Raw genomic sequence first — 19,843 nt, 5'->3', positions numbered from 1 at the left:
GGTAGGGAATGATCCCTTTAACTTGATATTTAAAAGAAAAAAAGGTTTTAGAATGTATTGTGATCAGAATTGGGATTTTTCCTCTTGGAAATTAGTAGTAGCTAGATGCTGCTGAGGATCTGCATTGTCTAGGTCTGGTGTAGAGAGGTTTGCACTATACAGTCTGAGTCTTTTAATCAGACTCAATCAATACAGGCTTTAATTTAGAATTGCCATTTTCCCCCAGAATTTCTGTTCTTTTCAAACTGGAACAGAAGGTGTGGATTGCTCACAGGCTTATTTTAAGTCATTAAGCTTCCTATCCAAATAGTCAGTGTGAGCATTAACTTTTGGGGATGTTTCTATTACAGAGAATTCTTCGCCACTTTTTTTCCCCTGCTTGATCATTGTAATAGAGGCTGAAGTTGGCTTCCAGCTAAAATGGGCCAGTTTTGATAGTTTCATATGCTTATTGATGTCCCATGAGACTTAAATCAAGTTTATAAATGATGCGTGACCAATGAAGGTTTGATATTATAGCAGTGCATATGGTGCCTCCTTTCCTGAGCTCAATTGTGTTTAGTTCTTTGCAATAAACTCTTTACTATAAGGAACAAGTCTGCTTTGGGAAAAAGTAAATGTTCTAAAATGACCTTTCAAGCTTTAATACCCACCATTCTGTGAATAACAATACTCACACTTTTCCCTAAGGATTGACATAATTTGAGGTTTTTGCCTTGAGAAATATCCATTGGCACACACACAAAAAAAACCTAGAATGAGCTTTTATGGTTTTCTCATTTGGTAACTTCTGTATAAAACTAAAGAAGGAGAGTTGCAGCAGCCTGCAGTGTTCCTAAAGGATTGCATATGACTCTTTAAACTATAATTCATGAAAAATAGATGAAGAACCTACTGCATGCAGAATTGATTTCCATTTCAGGAAAAGCTGGGTTTTGAAAGGGAAACTGTGTATTATTATGTTGGTTAAGGGTTGCTGCATTTTTCAAAAAAAAAAAGGCTTATGATTTTTAGAGCTGTTTGCTTGGTGCCAGGTTACTCAGGATGAAGGCAGTCTTTCCCCCAAGTTATACACATATTTGTGCCTTCATTTAGATAATGTAACTGGCCTGATTTTTAGAACTGTCAAGACTGAGCAGGTCCATTTTAAAATCCCTCAGTGCTTCAGATTGTCATTGCCTTGAAAATTAAGTCTTGCATTGCTTATGGAGGACTAGTTTAGAAAAAAGATTTTCCCTGGAGACATCCCTGCTTTGAAGTGAGACTGTTCTCTGTCCATCAAAACAAATCTGTTAGAGAAGGGCAACTTAATGTGGCTGCCTAGTCGCTTTTTCATAGAGAATGGAAAACCATTCCCTATGAAAAAATAAAGAAGCTTAATAGTGCAATGTAAGATGTCAAATGTCTATGCTATGGGCATATTTTTGAAGGACTTTAGGGGAAGGTGTGTATCTCTGAATGTATTGCTAGGGAACGTTTGAAAAAAGAAGCTCTGCAAAGACCCAGTATATAACTGGGCTAATTGTTAAAGAACAACTTGTCTACCTGAAAATATTTTTTGGTCAAAAGCTGTTGATAAGAGGCTAAGTAAATGACACAGAAAATTATTTATGTTGTCCATCAGTGTTGCTTCATCTTTCTTTCCTGGGTTTAGACATAAATATATTCCTGGATTTCAATATCAACAGTGCAGCATACATGACCCCCCTCAGGCCACTGCAAATTGAAACAACATTCATTCCATGGCTGAAGTACATTATCATAGAACATTCACCTTCCCTACCCAGATATTTATTCTCTCCTTTATTTCTACTTAATGCTTTCTTTCATAAAAGACATCATAGTTTTTTTAATTAACAATATGTCCTAATGTCGGTTTCGTAGGGTCTTTACTTGTTCCTATTTCTCCCCTTGCATACATATGAGTACATCTGAATGATTATTTTCCATCCACTCAACTATAAACATGCATTCAAAGTGGGGTTCATCTCACCTAACTTCAGCTTTAAATGTAGTCTAAATTAGTAGAATTCATCAAGAAAGGGAGATAAACACTTCCAGAAAGTGATTCGTCCCACTTGCTGTAAGCATTTTTCCTAAGTTGTGGTGTGTATCCATCCATAGGCTTACTTTTTGGCTGGGTCTTTTTTAGCTAATTGACTATCTTAATCTAGAAGCCCAGTTTTTACATGGTTGGGATCAGGAAAGATGAATTCTACCCTTCTATTCTACTTCGTTTGTCCTTAGTTTGAGCATTCAAATAACTGTTTACCATGCCTATCATTTTATTTTTATCTGTGGAATGGCAGCATCTGTCACCTAAAATACAGCTTCCATTGAGTTCATTTGATTTAAGGTTTTACTGATGGGCCTTTGCTAAGTGCTGTGCATAATTGCAATAAGAACAAGGAAGAACTTAAAGACAGGTTTGACTGAGTGAAGATGAAAGAATTACATCTTCTCAGAGGCCAGTAAAGACACAGAGATTGAGTGACTTATCCAGAATGATGAAGCAGAAGTGGCAAATTGGTCAAGATTTATTGGCTCCCACTCCAGTGCCCCAAACTCAAGACTAACTTTTTTTTTCTCCCAAGTACCCCAGTATATATTAAGCTTGTATGAGATAATAGCATATATTCCTCCCCCTCCTCCCTTTTTTACTTATTGTTATTGAATTATTGTATTGAACTAGTAAGTTTTCCCTTCAGTATACAATGAAATCATTGGTGAGTGTATGTGCATCCTTTTCATAATTTGAATGAGTGGAATCATGGAGTGCCATAATTACACAGAAATAAGGTTTTAGAAGGGCGGAGACAAGCTATTCAGTTAACTGTAACTTCACATGGATTAATAAAAAGAACTAAGTTGCCAATTATTGTTAGACTTGAAAGTCTCAAATTTAAGGTATTTTATTTGCAACATTACTTTGTAAAGCAGCCTCTAGCAAAATGCTTCAGTTATTAATATGACTATTACATTCTTTTCCCCTTTAATTTGGACATGGAGGAACTGTAAATGAAAATGATTTTTTTCTTCAGAGAGTAAATCACAGGAGCAATCTTAAGCAAACTGGCAGTTTTCTAATAGAGCAAAATTCTGTTCCCAGAGAGCTCTCAAAAAGATTTCAATTAGATGTTAAATTAGACACCTGAAATTCACGTATTTCTCTCAGTCCTTAGGCAAAATTAACAAGATAATAACTTGATCAGCTCAGAGGATTCGGTGTTCTATAGCAAAATGTCTCCCTTTTGAAATAGATCAAAATTGCAGTTTGCAGTATAAAAATTTTGGATTGCTTTGTCTGGAAGGTTGAAGTGGATGGCTTCTTGGGATAAGGAGCAAAAAAAAAGAATCCCTAGTGCTTTGAGTACTTGTTGAGAGATGAAGCATGCTGATAAATATGCAATAACAATATGAATACACTTTTCAAATGTGCAACGAGTGGGTACCAGAAAAATTGTTAACAGTATAGTTAGGTATGTTCTATTCTGGCATCTAATTTCAGTTAGCATTTTGGGATCAAGTGTTTTAAATTAAAATTTTTCAGGTATTTCTCTGCATCTGCATAAAATGTTCCTGGAATGACATGAAGGTCAGCACAAGGGCATAGTGAACGTGTGTATACTTTCCATAACAGTTGACAGAGGAAGAAGAGGTTTGTTTTTGTAGAATCCCTCTGAAGGCTTACTGTAATTTAAACTCTTCTTAGCTTATTTACCTACAGATGTGGTAACAAATATTGTTACAACTAAACTAACTGAAAAATATTTGCACCTTGCATTGTATTTTAGAAGAGCGTTTTGGATTTCTGCAAAGGAAAGACAGGTAGTAATGAACCCTGGTTACTGGTGCCAGTTGTTACCCAGTTGCTGGTACCCTTACTGGTGTGGAATTTTAGGAGACTTTCCCTGGGGAAAAGATGAAAGTGGATGTGAATATGGTGAGGAGGTCAAGGAGTTGACCTTAGCCGTAATGGAAAAGAGAGCTTGTGTGCAGGCTTTGTCTCATGCAAACATTTCTTGAATGCACTGTCTATAAAAGTTAATGATGGTTTACCTGGGATAGTCTATGGACATAATCAAGATAATCTTTGTATGCAGAATGAACACCATTTTCTAAACCACCTCTAGTTTTCTTATATATAAATGTCTATTGTCTACAGGTCAGCATCTAGGATGATTTATATGCTTCAACATCTGTTGAAGCCAATGTAAGCCAGATCCCTTGAACGTTAAGCAATACAGATGACTAATGTTACAAAACCAGAAAAAATATTTCCTGATGAATCAGGCAATATTACAGTTTATTAATAAAGGATGTAGATACCGGCAAGATGCTGGCTGCCATGTCTGTTGGGTACCTGGCCACTGGGGAGGAATCCAGCTACCACTTCTCTGACTTATCATTGGATGGCATTACTTGTGTCAATGCAACTTCTTACAAAATGTTACCAGAACTTGTGTGGGATACTGTGCCTTCTAAACTAAGTGGTGACCATAAGATGCTAAGTGTTCTTCCTCCCTTTCAGCAAAACAAATTCTTAACTTCAAATATGTCCGTAGTCATTGGCTTCATTGAGGTTTCATCAGAAGTTTGGAAAAATAAGCATGTATTTAGAAGTTTTATTGATTTGGTACAGAAGTACTTAAATCTTTGAAACTCAGAGCACTTGTGGAGATGTGCTGTTTGTCATAGTTGAAATTTCTAGGCATTTTATGTTAACTTCTCAAAGGATAGGAAGCATTCCTGTACAGTTTGGGCAGTGAGGATGTGTCTTCTGTGTAGCTCTGGAATTAATTTTATGTAACTGCTTACCATAAACCTTTTGTGTCATGGTCCCCTGCAGCTCCTTATCAGTGTGCAGCCTGCCATAGTTGCTTGTTTTCATTATTTTGTTTAATAGGCAGAGTGTTCTAAGGTATTTTACCAAGAAGCAATATAGAAATGCTGTACACTGTGTCAACAAAGCAAATATTGGCAAATGCTGTAAGACTTTTATGTTCATCATGCAAGAAATCCAAACCAGCCAATTGCGTATTTCTGTGATGGTGAGAAGAAATTATTAGAATCTCAAAATTGATTATGTGTCATTTTTCTCATTCCAGGAATTTCCTTTGCTGGAACTGTGTTCTGGGAAGCATGTTACATTAGTATCAGATGCATGTACGCTGAAGTTTTATGTGATACTAGCCCAGATTTTAAGGATATGGAATCTGTCTTTGAAATTTAACGTAGCTGTACATAACTTGTCCGTATTCCCACAATCCTGCCACTACAAGTGGCAGGAATGTAATAGATGTGTGCAAGGGTGGTTTTTAGATTCCTTGCCTTGAGCAAAATTAGCTAATGATATTCATTCAGATACAGTACAGTACAAATGGGGCACATTAAATGGCTTAAATTAGGTCAAATTGAATAATTGAATTTATTCTCTTACTTAAAAAGAGCTTAATCAGCTGAGAGTGCTAGAGTCAGAAAAATTAGTTTAATTAAATATTAATTAGAAGTTTGTATTTTGGGCTCCCTTATCATCACTTGCAGCAATATTATTTATGTGTCTGTTTTTCCTCACTACAGCTACTAGGGGATGATGTTCAACCATTCTCACTGGATGAAGAATTTGATTATGATGATGTGGCACTGACCCCTAAGTTCTCTGAAGCTGAGCTGAAGGCCATTGTAGAATTGTCTGAAGAGAAGAAAATGGGGACAGTTGTGAAGTCAGCATGAGCTGAAGACTGAGTCAAAGGCATTCTTTGCAGTGCTGTTGAGATAATATTTTTAGGGGGTAAATCTATCTCTTCATTGTACCCTTATTTACTGTTTTTATCTGTGTCGTCTGTAAATGACATCCTCGAGATTTACTTGTTCTACCAAGGTGCCTCAGAGCCTGAGATCGCCTTTCCCTGTACCTCCTCTGAGTCCTGATGAAAACACAGAATAGGAAGACGGTGCTTGCCCAAAGTTGCTTGTATAGTAGCCCTTCAGCCAGAGAGGAAGTATTTCCATTCTTTTTATATGTTATTACACTGACCTGCTTAGGCATTCAGGTTGGCTAAGGAGGTCTGTATTTGTCCCCAAACCCGACGGGATTTTTTTGTAGGTCAGTCACCAGATTTTAAGGCCCCAGTGCTCAGCTACTTTGCTGTTTTTTAGGTGAAACAAGGCAGTTGGAAGGATGTCTCAAATGACAGCCATAAATTCCCTTTTGTGGAAAAATCCTTGAGTGGACTGTATCCTGTATTGGCTCAGGCTAAGTATGCTGGAGTAATTGGCTCCATAGGACCAAAACAAGCTGGTGGAATTCAGAACAGCGCTATGGCTACTGTTGCTTATATCTGGTACTGACAGTTTCTGACTAGTGCAGAGCTAGTCCTAAACTGCCTTTTGCTTAGTTCTTTCAGTAATGAAGATAAGAGCTTCTTGCAGCTGACAAGTCTATAAACTCTTCTCCTATCACTGTAAGACTTAAATATACAGAGTTATATGAGTGAATCAATCTGGGAGTATTGGGATTTTTTCTCTGTCTTTTGAGTTACTTCACTTCTGCAGAGGAATAAATATTCCTGTTTCCAATAAGCTTTTTGGGTTGATCAAAATTGGTGTGGTGCAACTCCTAACAATTAAAACACGAACTGCTACAAAAAGCCTTCCGCACAGAGGAAAAAATAGTGATCTCATCCATTTAAGGAACTGACGTTGAAAGGCTGTCAGATTATTGGGCTTTTTGCAGGTTATGGCTTACACTCAGCATCACTGAAATGCAGCAAACTCTGAAGTTGAGTAAAGGTCAGGTAGTATGGGTGGGAGAGTGCATCTTTGATATAAGGTAGTATGTACTCTTGCTACGAGGTGTTTAGAATTAATTTTTTTCAGCTTACTGTAGAAGCTTTGCTATTGAGGCTTGGTTTAACATAATAACACTGAATTGTATTGTTGGTCATTTTCTGGTACAACTGCATTAGCTCAAGTTTATTGTCCAACATTTTGTTGTTTGCCTATCTCCATCATTTCTGAAGTGGGTGATTAACATGATGAATATGGTAAGAGTGCCTGAGCAGACAGACTATAGGCCAAACCACTAGTTGTTTAAAGGCTCTGGATGAAATCCCTGTGGCCAGTTGGCTGCTCCATTGTCACCAGTTTATAGAAGCAAAATAGGTGCTTTGATGCTCCAAAGGAAATTTAATGGATCAATAATTTTGTAGACCATAATCACATGCCACTAAAATCTGAATAGTGTTTGTTTTGAGGAATAGTATTTACCTCAGTTAAGGGGATATAATTTAAAAATGAGATTAACAAGAACCAGAAAAGAAAGTGGTCTCAGGCAAGATGTTTAAGGAAAGTGATATAAAACTACAAGTATATTTAGAAAAACTGGTCTGTATGGGACCTTGTTGGTAGAAGGTAATGAGAAATTTATATTTAACATTGCACTCCAAAGGATGCCTGTGCTGTACTTAAAACAGTTTTGATGCAATTGGCTGTATAGCAGATACTGTTCTTTGGGAAAATTTTTTTTTTCTCTTTTATAAATGGGAATTCATTTAAATGTGAATTTTAATTAATTAAAATAATAAATTAATTCATTTAAATAGTGAAGTGTTTTGTTGAACCCAAGATATTTTGAATTAAGTTTCAGATCCAACTGGTATTTTGCAATGAAACATACAGCTAAAAATTCCTGAGCAGATCTAATTATTAATTCATCTTCTTCTGGAAGACACAGATGATGTGTATAAATGGGAGGGATAAGAAGTATGTTCTGGAACAGATCCATGAGTAAATCTGGGAGGAAGAAATCGAGAACTTCTCTACAAAGATAGCAAGGTCAGCTTTTAAAAGCCTCAACAGAAAAATAAGGGAGATGACTTCACTAACTTAGGTATGTATAGGAAAGATAAAGTAAGGAACCTTCAGTCTAAGAGAACCTTTGTGTAAGAGTTTGCTGTCCTGCACACAAAGAGTCAACTGTAAATGTGAACTTTTGTGGGTTTCTGAAATGATGAATTTGGCACTTTTTTGGTGTGCTTTTTTAGAAAGGTATGAGACACCCAAACTGTTGGAATCCTGTTGCCAGTAGAGTTAATAAAAAACCTTGAAGTTCATAATGATCTTCAGGCCAAATCAGCTCCAGAATCTCTTAAGTGCATTTTCTATTCATTTCATTATCAATTTTTCCTGGTACATCAGGGATACATCCAGCCACTCAGTTTCTTCTCTCACAGGCAGGTGATTCTCTTACCAAATGTTCAGAGTACCTATTATGCTCCATAAGTGTCATTCAGTATAGTAATTACATGGTTCTGTTTGATATAAAGGAACACTTTGCTGCAAAATACCCAACAAAACTGGAAGTCTAGAGACATCCATCTTATGCAGAGAAATGGGGATAATTCACGTACATTTACACCACTTATGAGTTAGATTTTTGCTCTTTGTTAACAGAAATGGGTATCACAGTGGAGATTAGGCAGTGTAGTCTACATTTTCTGAATATGACATTTTATTGGCCTGCCCCTTTGGTTGTTTTTGGCTTGTACCTTTCATTTGATTATCCTTCACAGGGGAGGCATATTTTCTTCTTTGCCATTACGAGGTTGTCATTTTTAAGAACATACTTTATGTGTTTGTTAAATTTGATACATGTACATAGAGTTAGTTATTGAAATTGTTTCAGTGTTTGTCAGGTGGTTTGGAGTCTGATTAATATATCTTTTCTTCTTGTAACTTGTATTCTCTTTAATATTTAATATTGTCAGCAGGGGTTGGTGAGGGACATTCTCTTTTCTATTTATGGTATTTTCTAAACATTTTTCCTCTTTTCCTAAAAAAGTAAAGGCAAAAGTCATGCATAGAACAGGAAACTTCAAGGGCTACTTGGATTTGACTTAGGGGCTGCTGGAGTAGGGAATATGATTCTCCCTACCACACTGACAATAATTTTGAACTGCAAAATCTCTGATATTGGGTGAACCCATTGGAGGTGATGGTTGTGTGGTGCATCTCTCTAATCCCTTTGTATTCATGACTTCACTGATGTCTAAAGTGCAATGGAGTTATGCATCCGTACCAGTCAGTGAGCTTGTTGTTTACTCTGTTTTAAACTTGTTTACTTGGGTGTTAACAGAAGGATACTGACTGTTTCTTTACACAGTCTTGATGGAGCCTGAGTTATGGGGAGGAACTCCTTGAGTTTATGGGAAGTGTAGTAGTCCTTCCACTGAGGCAGGAATCTGAAGGGTCGTTTCCTTGGCTGGTGTGGTGCAAGCTTGGATATTAATGCTCAGAGTTACTCCTTGTGGGTGTAAAAGGAAGAGTAATTATTTGCCGAGATAATGGTTGTGAAAGAATAAGATAAAAATTGAAGAAATGAAAAGAGATGCAGACAAATCTGACTCAGACATTGTTAGTGTTCTAAATGTATTTTTGTTTATGCACAAAGGTATCATTATATACACTTGTATACAGATAGTGCCTCTGAAAGAAAATAATTTTAGTATGAAGAGTACTCACTAGATAATTCAGAACCTTTTGAAGAAGATGGCATGGAAACAAATCCCTGCTCTTATGGAAAAGACCCTTTGATCCTCTGGCCTTGATTTTCTGCTGCTATAAACTGGCAGAACTCCACTGAGGCCATTTGTATTCATACAGAGCAGACAGGACCCTGGTATTTACAGTCTTAGCTGAAAGAATATGGAGCCAAATCAATTTCTGATTTAACTTTACTTAATATATAGCTATGTATATGACCCATTATCATTATGGGAAAATATTTAAATGAAGAGCCAATGCACATGAAATGTAAAAAACATATCTTCAACTGTTCACTTACTAATTCTACAGAGGTTGTTTTGGAGTTTTTGTAGTGGTGTGTGCTTAGAACATTGCTTTTTGCTTTAACGAAAATATCACATACATTTTCAAGTCCTGTTCAAATCATGAAACTTGATTACATACATGACTACTAAAGATTCCCACCTCAAGTTTTTTTTTTCCCCTCTGCATCTTGGCAAGATTGGAAAGTGGACTTTGCTTTGTCTTGGAATTGTTTTAAAAAGGTCTGACATTCTTTGTGAAAACATACACTTACAAATGTGGACTCTCAGTGATGCAACACTAAATGCAGAAATAAAAACAGGACCAAATTCTTAGTTATTCAGCAACTCATGTACGTCATGGAGTAGCTAAACTGCAACTTAGTATCAAAGTCCCTGTTTGATAGCAGGCTGATTTGTATGTAGCCTGTTGTCCTCTACCTTCAGTTTTAGTCTGGAGTCTAAGCAGTAGCATGGTCCTACCTGGGTATGAGTTTTTACATCCCAGTTGGAAGAGACTGCAGGACAATGAATTTCTGCTAACCAAAGAAGCTGAACCAACAGACTTGTATCTGAGCTCCATGCACACTCCAACGTGCTGAATAATTCAGCTGAGTGTGGCTGTTCACCTCTGTTCAGCAGATTTGTGTTATAACCATTGTGAATGTGATAGTCCTGAAGACGTGCAATAGAAAAGTGGTGACTGACAGTGGTTGGGGCTGGGATTCATTGGAACCTGTTCACTTTCTGGAGCCATGCTGAACAGGTGGCTGACTGCTCCTTCGCAGGCGGGGCTTCAGCCTTGGTGTGTTCAGTGTAAGTGAGGAACCCTGTGACAAGGGTTTCTTGCTGGCCTCAAGAGGTGAGCTCCCTGCACTGCTGAGCAGAGTGCTTGCGATAGCGGAGGGCATTCCCACCACAGTTGCTTTCTTGTGGCAAGGCATCAGTTAGCACAGGTGGCTGTGAGGTGCCACGTGTGCCCTGGGCGCCTCTTGGAGGGATGCGCTCTCTCACTGAGCGGCTGCTGCCTTTGCTGGTCTTGGGCACATGTAGTTCTCCCAGGTGCTAAATGTCTGCCCATCCCTTGGAAAAACAAGACAGGATGGTTTGCTGTGAAATGGTGTGAAGTTGTAGAACATCTCAAAAGATGATGAGTTTGGTAAAATTGTGATTGCTGGCTGTTGCAAGTGACACCTTGTGTTTTGCTGGCAAGGTACTGTAAGCCAGCATTGCAGGTGCATGAGCTGTGAAATGCCACAGAATTAGACTGGAGATAGTTTTAGTGCTTGTTTATGACAAGTTTGCAAGAAGAAAAGCAAGTGTTAAAAGGTACTGTCATTTTTATAGACAGGTTACTTTATTTGCAATTGCAGTGCCCTGCAGTTACAATGGAAATCAATTTTAATGCCTTATGAAAATGCAGAAATACTTGTCTCATTTACAGCACTTCCAAAAAGGATAGATAATAAAATTCCCCTGATTAACAGTCTATAATTTTATGTTCTCTGTGGTGTCTTGTTTGGTATATCTAGCCACATAAATGTTTCAAAATAATAAGCAAAGACAGATCTGAACAAAATCCCTAAATCTAACTTCACGCTGAATTTCAGCTTGTAGAAACTCTCTCTATATATTCAAAGACCTCTTTGATCTGAATATTCCCAAACTTTGGGAAAGTAGATACTCTACTCTAAAAGTCTCTAACCAAAAATTTCTCAAGCAACCATTTATTACCCATCTGGACTTACAAAAAAACAAAGCAGTCAGGGTCCTGCCTATATAAAAAGAGCCTATGGAGCATAACAATTGGAATAACTTCACTCTATTAGAAGATAACAGATAAAAGGATTCTAAAGGTAGAATTAAAGGCAGAATCATATTCTTCTGGAGAATGAACCATACTAAAATATTCTGTTGACTTCATACAATTCTTGAGAACCTTTGAATGCCCGACTGAAAAATTAGTGTAATCATTTTGTAATTCATGTGGATTTACAACACAGTTATCTCTTGAGCCATTAAAATGAGATTAAAAATTGTGTGGGATTCTTCAGTGTATTTTGTGGCAGTGCTAATACTCTAAATTAAGGCTTTAGCCTCATTCTATCATATGTTACAACAGAGTTTGTTCTTTTGTGGCTGTTGTGGTTGAAGACGGGTGGCACTCTTTCTGGAGTGCAGGTGGTACCTGTGGCAAGTAAGCAAGTAAGTTTAATAAGTTTTCTTGAATCCATCTACTTTTCTATCTATATGTATAAAATGGTGTAATATGCGATATGATATGCGTAATTCTTAGACAAGTGTCATTTATTATCTTGCTTATGCTCTTCAGAATAAGGTAGCTAGAGGACAAATTCTACCAATTACTTGGAAGTGTTGATTCTGCCATTTAGGTTTGCTGCAGATTGCACATTTAGTTCTTTGAAAGAGAAATGTTGAAATGCATTTTTTCATCCTCTTTTTCTTATTTTTGTTTTTGTCTTTCCTATGTCAGATTTGCAACTAGCTTTCCTAAACTTGACAAGACACTAAATTAATCCTATGAGCTACTTTCCTGCTGGATAAAATTTTAAAGTAAAAAAGATGGAAGGCTGGTGTCTGGGCCAGGAAACATCAAAGCACCGTTAGCATTTCATGCACAAGCTTAGCATTTGCAAAGCTTTCAAAAACAAACAATCAGGAAAATACAAATAATGGTCAGCCTGCTTACTGAATGAAAATTTAATTCCAGATTGCCTTTGTTTAAGTCAGCTGCTTACACTTTTGCTCCTCTGCCCACCAAGGATTCTGTTAACTAACGTATTTCAAAATCCAGACTGTCAAAAATCCTGACAGCTTGCACTAGCTGAATAGCATTTCCTGCAACAAAACTGTGATACATTTAAGGCTCTTTGTTTCAGGTTGTGAAACACTTCCTGAATTCTACAGATGTATTTGCCACTCATGAACATTAATAAAGTAAACTGTACTAAAAATAATGGCCCAGTGGATATCTTTCTGCTGAGAGCAGGAAGAAGGGAGCTAGTGGGAAGACAGGTTGGCTGAGCAGCCACGTATTACTGCCTGTGCTCTGAATGTGATGCTTGATGTCATGCTTTTGATTCTATTGACTATTGGTACGAGAATCTTGGTTGTCAAAAGAGCTAGCTGAATAACACCCCTCCTCATCCCACCCCCAAACCCACGTGTATGAATGTGCTGGCAGACAAGCTATCCAAATCCAATTGGCTATTGTTCCAAGAGTAGTAGTATTCATTACAGAGTGTGTTTTACAAGGTGCTTGCGACTGAGAGCATTTACTAATTGACAGGATTGGGCTCTGTTCACAAATGTTCAATTGAGTGTTTATCTGCTACTGCTTATAATCCTATACTTCCCAAAATTTCATTTTTGGAATGTATATTCTTTTGATACTTTTCACTCACTGCCCCAGAAGCAACAGATTAAAGTCATCCTTCAAGGATGATACTGAAAACACATAACTTGGAGTGCACTGAACAGAAGTAATGAAAATCAGAATGAAATAAAATGATGTAATATTTAATTTAGGAAAAACAACTTGCTGAAATTTAGATATGCTAGACTCCACAAGTACTACAAAGGGAAGTTGGTGGAACTGATTTGCTAAGGTCAGTTAAAAGCAAGCTGAAAAATACTGGAGAATATGCTATAGGAACAAACCACTGCATCAGCCAGGAGTCGGATCTGATTAATATTTTCCCTCTAAGACTAAGGTACATGAAAATGAATGATTGAAGTCTGAAGAATTTTAGTTGTTAAGATTGTTATTATCTTGGGATTTCCAATTCTGATAATGGAAAAAGGGATAGTGCGGTTTAGTGATGCAGGTTCAGTCTGACTGTTTTGGTTCCAGAGCATCTCTACAGATTTGATTTGTACACAGGCTGGCAACCCATTTATGAAGCATTGCAGCCAGCATTTGCAAAAATGAGAAATGATGTATTATTTAAATAATGTGCTTTTTCTGAACAGCCTAGTTGCATTACAATTGCACAGTAAGATAGGAGAGATGGTGCTTTTTTTCTGCTCTTAAAAAATCAGTTTAGTTTATAATTTTGAAGTGGAATGTTGGGTCAGAACCACATTAGGGCTTTGAGAGGTCTGGTGTCTGTATGTAGATCTGTGGCTCATGACTTCATGGTTCAGCCTTGTTCTCTTTACCTAAGTAAATGACACCACATTTGATCTTACTTTGGAATATGTGAAGTTATTTTTTTTCCAGAATCCAAAACCACTGTTAAATTTGTATTTGCAGAGCATGCTGCTTTTACTGCTTTTTTCTTCTTGCTTTTATTGGTCTTAACTGTCATGTTATATCGCAATCAATATAATATAATGTAATATACAAACAACAGGCATTGCTACATTTTTCAACATGAAAAGGGAACCTTATCTGTACTGAGAGCTGAAGAGGACTTTGAAACCCTTTGGTTGGCTGCACGTCAATTTGAATAGATGTGCATTGTATTAAGCCTCTATTTTTATGAAGCGTTTGCATTACCCAGATCAGGGAGGTGCTACTGGCTGAAATAATTCAGAACAAAACTCAGTTCAGTCAACTACAAAAGAGTCTGCCTTTTGGTCACTATAAATTCCTCTTGATACATCAGAATCAATGTACCAAACACGGACTCACTGCCGTCTCTTGTAGCTGGGCTCATGTATAAGGCTGCCAGTTCTCTGGGACACTTCCAGGGAGCTGCAGTTTACCAGGAGGCTCCCTAGAGGAGAATGTAATTTTTACTTATTTTCTGTTCCAAAACATGCCTCCATATAATCCTACCTTGTCCTGTCCTCCCCAGAGGAATGGCTGGGGTAGAATACCAACACTTAGACTGATTACCACTTGTTGGTTTAACTGAGTGTTCAATTTTGCTTTTGAGTTCACCTTCCCTAACCTTTCTTTTCCAGATGGAATTTTACTTGTGGTGTCAAGCACTGAGGAAACAAAAATGCGTTTCTTCAAACCACCCCCCATCTTATTAACATTCAGAAGGATGTTTGCTGATGTATTCAATGGGAGAGGAAACTGATTGCTACCTCACAGTAAAGTTTCTCTGTTTTAAATGTTAATTGTTTCAAACACTCTGGAGTTTTCTGTGACCCCTAGGTCATTTTTTTTTAATGATGGTTGATGCAATCTCTCAGAAGAAGGGGAGAAAAAAAGTACTTTGCTGGCCTAGTTTCAGGTAACCTCTAAAAGTTCAAGTGGACCAATTACACATAAAAGAACAACAACTTTTGTAAAGCTTCATTTGACTCCCAGAGGGGAAAAATGATAGAAAATCAATTAACTTTCCACATGAAAAAATAGCTTGTATTGCTAAGGTTTCCTTGCATAGTTTCTTGATTATGTTTGGAAGCAAATTGCCTTGATTATACCTTTGATAGGAAGGAAAGCCTTTTAATTAATTTAATACATGCTATAGCAGTGCTAAATTGTATCACAGAACAATTAAGTGGGCCTACACCAATATTTTTGCCCTGTTGAAAATGGATATTGCTCACTTAGTGAGTCATGCTCTTGCTGGGTTGACGCAATTATCTGTTCGTTGCAGTGTGTGTGACACAAAAGTTATTGGGGCCTTTTGTGTAGAAGCCAGGCTAAATGGAGTAAACAAAAAGCCAATTTCAGTGAAGAGTCTGAAATGTCTCCTCCTGCCAAAAATTTGGAGAAATCTGAGCTAAACTTCAGAGCCTGTACCCACACTGGGGACTGAACCAGACCCCCGAACCCTAAGGCGGCCTCTACGTTCGGCATATTCAGGTTTCAGATCTTTTCTGTTGTTCCTGAATTGAAATGAGGAGTGGAAATGATCCTCTGTCATGAACTTATGATCCTCAAACTCTTGTGCAGCTGTGAACTATTGATAGCAAAATTGTAGTAGCATCATCTACAGTAGGTGCTACTAGCTGCTTCTTAAACCAGTTTTTGCCTGAAGCTCTCAGCTGAAAACAATTACATTTCTTGTGTTGGCTGAGAATAGGGTTTTTAAATGACACTTTTAATTCAAATGTTCTAAATATAACAAGAAACAACTTTTTTTTTTTTTTTTTTACAAATAATGTGTGTTCTTGTATCATCAGTGATGTTACGTGATATTGTTGAAAGAATAGAATATTAAGATTCTTCTTGATCTGTCTCTGATGATAGTCTATTTTCTTGTCTTTCTAAACTAGTACAATTGGGTCACATCACTTTCTCTGATAAATCTTGCCTGTTCAGAATGTATTCACCAGCACTGTGCTTTTCTTACTGAGGTCTGCCTGGTCTTTTCTGGCGAGTTGTAGAATCAAGTATCCAAAAGCTGAATAGTAAAAGAAAGGGTCCACCATTAGAGAATCTCTCATGAATTCATTCACTCATAGCTGTCTAAACTCAGATAAAATACTATCACATATTTTTCTAATATCCCAAGACCATAAACAATGAAAAATAAAAACCTGTACAAGTGAGGAACAACACACATGCTTTCTGTTTCTTCTGATTTCTTAGAGAAGAACCAATTGGTGAGGGATTTGTTTATAAAAGGAAGATAGTAACTATAATTAGGGAAAGACTTGAGATGGGAGAGGAAGCTTTCTTGCATCAACGTGAAGGCAAATCTGAACTAGAAATGAATTTCAGAGGTGCAGAATCATGGCTGTGAGTGCTGTACCACAGGACCGGTATGTTCTGAGCTAGTGTGTTCTGTATTATTTAGAGATTTAATTTAATTAGAAATCTTAGATTTAATAACTAACAATTTGAATTGTGAAAAAATTGGGCTGGAAAACATCAGTATGTAAGGAGCACTGTCAGAAGCACTCTCTAGGCTTGAGTACCAGTAAAAATACTTGGCATTGACCTGAATGGCAAAGTCAGTAACCAGAATGGCTGCATGAGGTTGCCTGGCATTAGAAAGAGAGGTGCAATTTGCACCACTTAATTCAGTAAAGAGTGACTGTCTTGAGGATAGGTGTCAAATGTGCTTATGGCTCCCTAAGAGAGCCAGTACAATGAAAGGGCTAATGCAGTACCTGGTCCTTCCTGCACCCAGCTGGTTGCTGCCAGTCTTTTTGACCAACTGGGGACTGTAGCTTCAGTGACCTTGACTGTGATGATCAGGCTTAATTGACTGAGTTCAGTTGGTAAATGTATCTAAAAACAAATATATTTGTTTTCCACGCTGCTGGTACGTACACATACTTGCTTTTTGCATCTGTGGCATGAGTGTTCCAATGCAGCCCTCTACCTTCCCATCAATCGGGATTATACAAAACCTCCACCTTTTTTGTTATTTAAATTTGTCTTTCTTATCATCACAGATGCCATACATTTATATACTTTTTTAGTTCCTTCAAGTGAAGAATAGCAAAAATATAATATGCATTCACACTACCGTATTTTGATTGTACTAAGGTTCTGTTTGTAATGTTTAGCTTTCTTCATCAAGAGGAAAAAAAATATATTCTCATCTCGTTCAACATCAAAAGTAGATGGTTTGGGCACTCTGTTAGTGCTGGGATCAGCATCACAGTTAGCCAAGACCTAATCCCTGTGAAAGACAGAGGAATGTGTCAAAGATGATTGAAAATATCACTGATGCATAAAGGCAATCATGTATGGCTACTCATTCCCAGTCTAACTGGAATGTGATTTTCATTGGGTTACTTGAGGAAACATGCTGCTTGAAAGTTTCAGCAATAATATTAAAGAAAGACAGTATTTTCTAGAAAAAAACCTCCTCATCTATTTCAGTTCTTGAATTTTCCACTTAGGCCTGGGATCATTAATTCCTAACTCAAGTTGTGCTCCATGAGAACAGACCAATAAGAGACTCCCAAGTGTGCTGCTAGCTGGCTGACTCTCTTAAGAGACTAATGGATGATGGGAAACGTTTAAGGGAAAGCTGAAAAAGGGAGAGAAGAAAGGTCACTAACTAAAAAGTTTTGGATTTTTTTTTTCTGTCTTGGACAAGAAAGATTAAAGGGGTAAGACCAAGTATGTGATTCATTTTGGGAAATGGGATTAAAAGATCAATGCAGGGCTTGATGAGCATCACATAAGAGTTCCAGAATGCTCAGAGAACCGTTTCCTAGTACCTAAGTCCACCATAAAAAATATTTTGTTGGGGAGAAATTACTTAGTTACCCTTGATTTTTTTTTTTATTCATGAAAAGGAGAGTATTGATACTGTAAAACCAGTTCTTGGTGCAGAACACATGGTGGCAATATTGCACCACTCCTGAACAACTGTCATGCGGCACTTCCCCAGCCAATATTCATTTACTGCGCAATAAATAGGTAGGTAGATGCAGTAGAATGCTGCTTTACCCAGGGAGCATTATACTTGTACATGGTAGCACTGATTTTGTTTTCCATTAAAATAGAGAGTAAAGTATAGGAAAAATGCTTCCCCCCCCCCCCCCCCCCCCCCGTTTTTTAGCACTCGTTATTTACATGCATTCTAAGCACTGATACAGTTTAAGTTTTGCAGAAATAATGTAGCCGGTATTGGAAAAATATATGACTAATTAGTTTCATTCCATGAAACCAAATACACCTGCCTTAGAGGAGCACTTAGGATAATAAAAACCTCTACCCATCAGGCACACAGAGAAATTGGGAACTGTGAAGGTTTCTCCCTCTTAAAAGAAAGCTTTACTGCTCAAACAAGCTAGGCATGACCTCTCACTTTCAAAGAGATTTCTAGCCTAAATATAAGCTTCCCTAAATGTCTACAAAGAAATTACAGCATTGCAGAAGAACTTAGCAGGAAAAGTTTTAGGCACATGTAAGGGTGAGTTTCTGGGTTCAGCGGCCATGGAGGGCTCTCGGCACAGAACCCCTTTGGGTCTTTCATATTTGTCCTGCTTTTGGTGTGCTGTTGCAGCTCCACCAGCTCAGTTCCCAAGCCACAGTCTTCCCTGGCTTTTTTTATGCCTTTGTTGAGCTCTGTGCCCTGACAGACAAACCCTCTTCTACACTTCTGTCACGGCTCAGCTGATTTCCATTTCACCAACACAAAATTAATCAGTATTTTTCATTCTGTTTTTCAGGCTCTTAGGCCTAGACATGTTATCAGCCGCTACTGGGTTATTCCAATTTCCCTTAGCTCTAAGAGTCTGGATTCAACTCTGGATCTCAGTGGCAGGAAGGAGCAGTGCACTCAGCAGGTATCCCCGGACTGCCCTCCACAGCGCTACCTTACCTTCCGAGTGGGAGAGTAAGGAGCAAAGTGGGAGCGAAGGGGGAGCGAGGGTAAAGCTGCCAAGGGCTCAAGATGCCCTCTGATAGTGCAAGAAGGAAAAGGCAGGTTTTTTTAGCTAACAAGCAATACTGTGCTGTCTTTGTTCCCTTCTCCCCATTCTACCAGACACAAACGTGAACTAAAATGTAAAAAATTAAATCCCAAAGCATGAAAGCAAGTACTCCAAGTAAGCCACACTCAACCAACTGCTTAGATTCATGCTTGTGAGCTCAGTACTTTCAAACCGGTTGGTATAGGTTGATTTTTGTGAACAACACATACACTCACAGGCCAGCAAAAAAAAAGTATTAGCAATTAAACAAGTATTTGGATCATGTTGCTGGTAAGGTTACTGTAAATAAAAGCCATCTGAAACCACTGAAAATGGGTTAAAGTAGTCGGTACAGCAAAACCAGGGAAATTAAGTGGTTTTTTTTTTCAATGCCTAAAGTCCTTTTTAGGGGTATGTTTCCATGATGAAGATCAGGAGCCCTACAATTCCACATCTTCTTTATTGATTCACAGGAGGCTTAGCTTAAGTGGTAGTGGAAAAAATTGGAATGGAAATTTGCCAACAACTGCTGGTCAGAAATTTGGTGTCTCAGTAGTTCCTACGTCTCCCTGCATCCAACAACCAAGACCGAGGCCTTAAAAAATGTATTAAGGGAGGGAACATAAGTGCCATACAATTCCTTTTTAGGTGTGTAACAGAATCTACATGTTATGATCATTATTTCTACTGTCAGTAATTTTTAACAAGAT

At 37.8% G+C, this 19,843-nt stretch overlaps 1 protein-coding gene across 25 annotated transcripts in view; it reads left to right on the top strand.

Moving 5' to 3' along the window:
- Positions 1-19,843, top strand: part of LOC119150779 (intraflagellar transport associated protein) — a 65,715-nt gene that overhangs the window by 37,257 nt on the left and 8,615 nt on the right. For 23 of the 25 annotated variants that reach the window (XM_037393622.1, XM_037393614.1, XM_037393618.1 and 20 more), the window contains one exon: positions 5,581-11,866. In XM_037393622.1, coding sequence (XP_037249519.1) covers positions 5,581-5,733 — 153 coding nt within the window. In that variant the 3' untranslated portion in view covers positions 5,734-11,866. Of the gene's footprint in view, positions 1-5,580; positions 11,867-14,759; positions 16,081-19,843 lie in introns of those variants that run through there. The other 2 variants (XR_005105199.1, XR_005105198.1) reach the window with 2 other exon arrangements.

The sequence above is a fragment of the Falco rusticolus genome, chromosome 7, assembly GCF_015220075.1.
Source record: "Falco rusticolus isolate bFalRus1 chromosome 7, bFalRus1.pri, whole genome shotgun sequence".
Lineage (NCBI taxonomy): Eukaryota > Metazoa > Chordata > Aves > Falconiformes > Falconidae > Falco > Falco rusticolus.
Note: the sequence above shows the minus strand (reverse complement) of the source record. Positions and strands in the feature narration are given on the sequence as shown.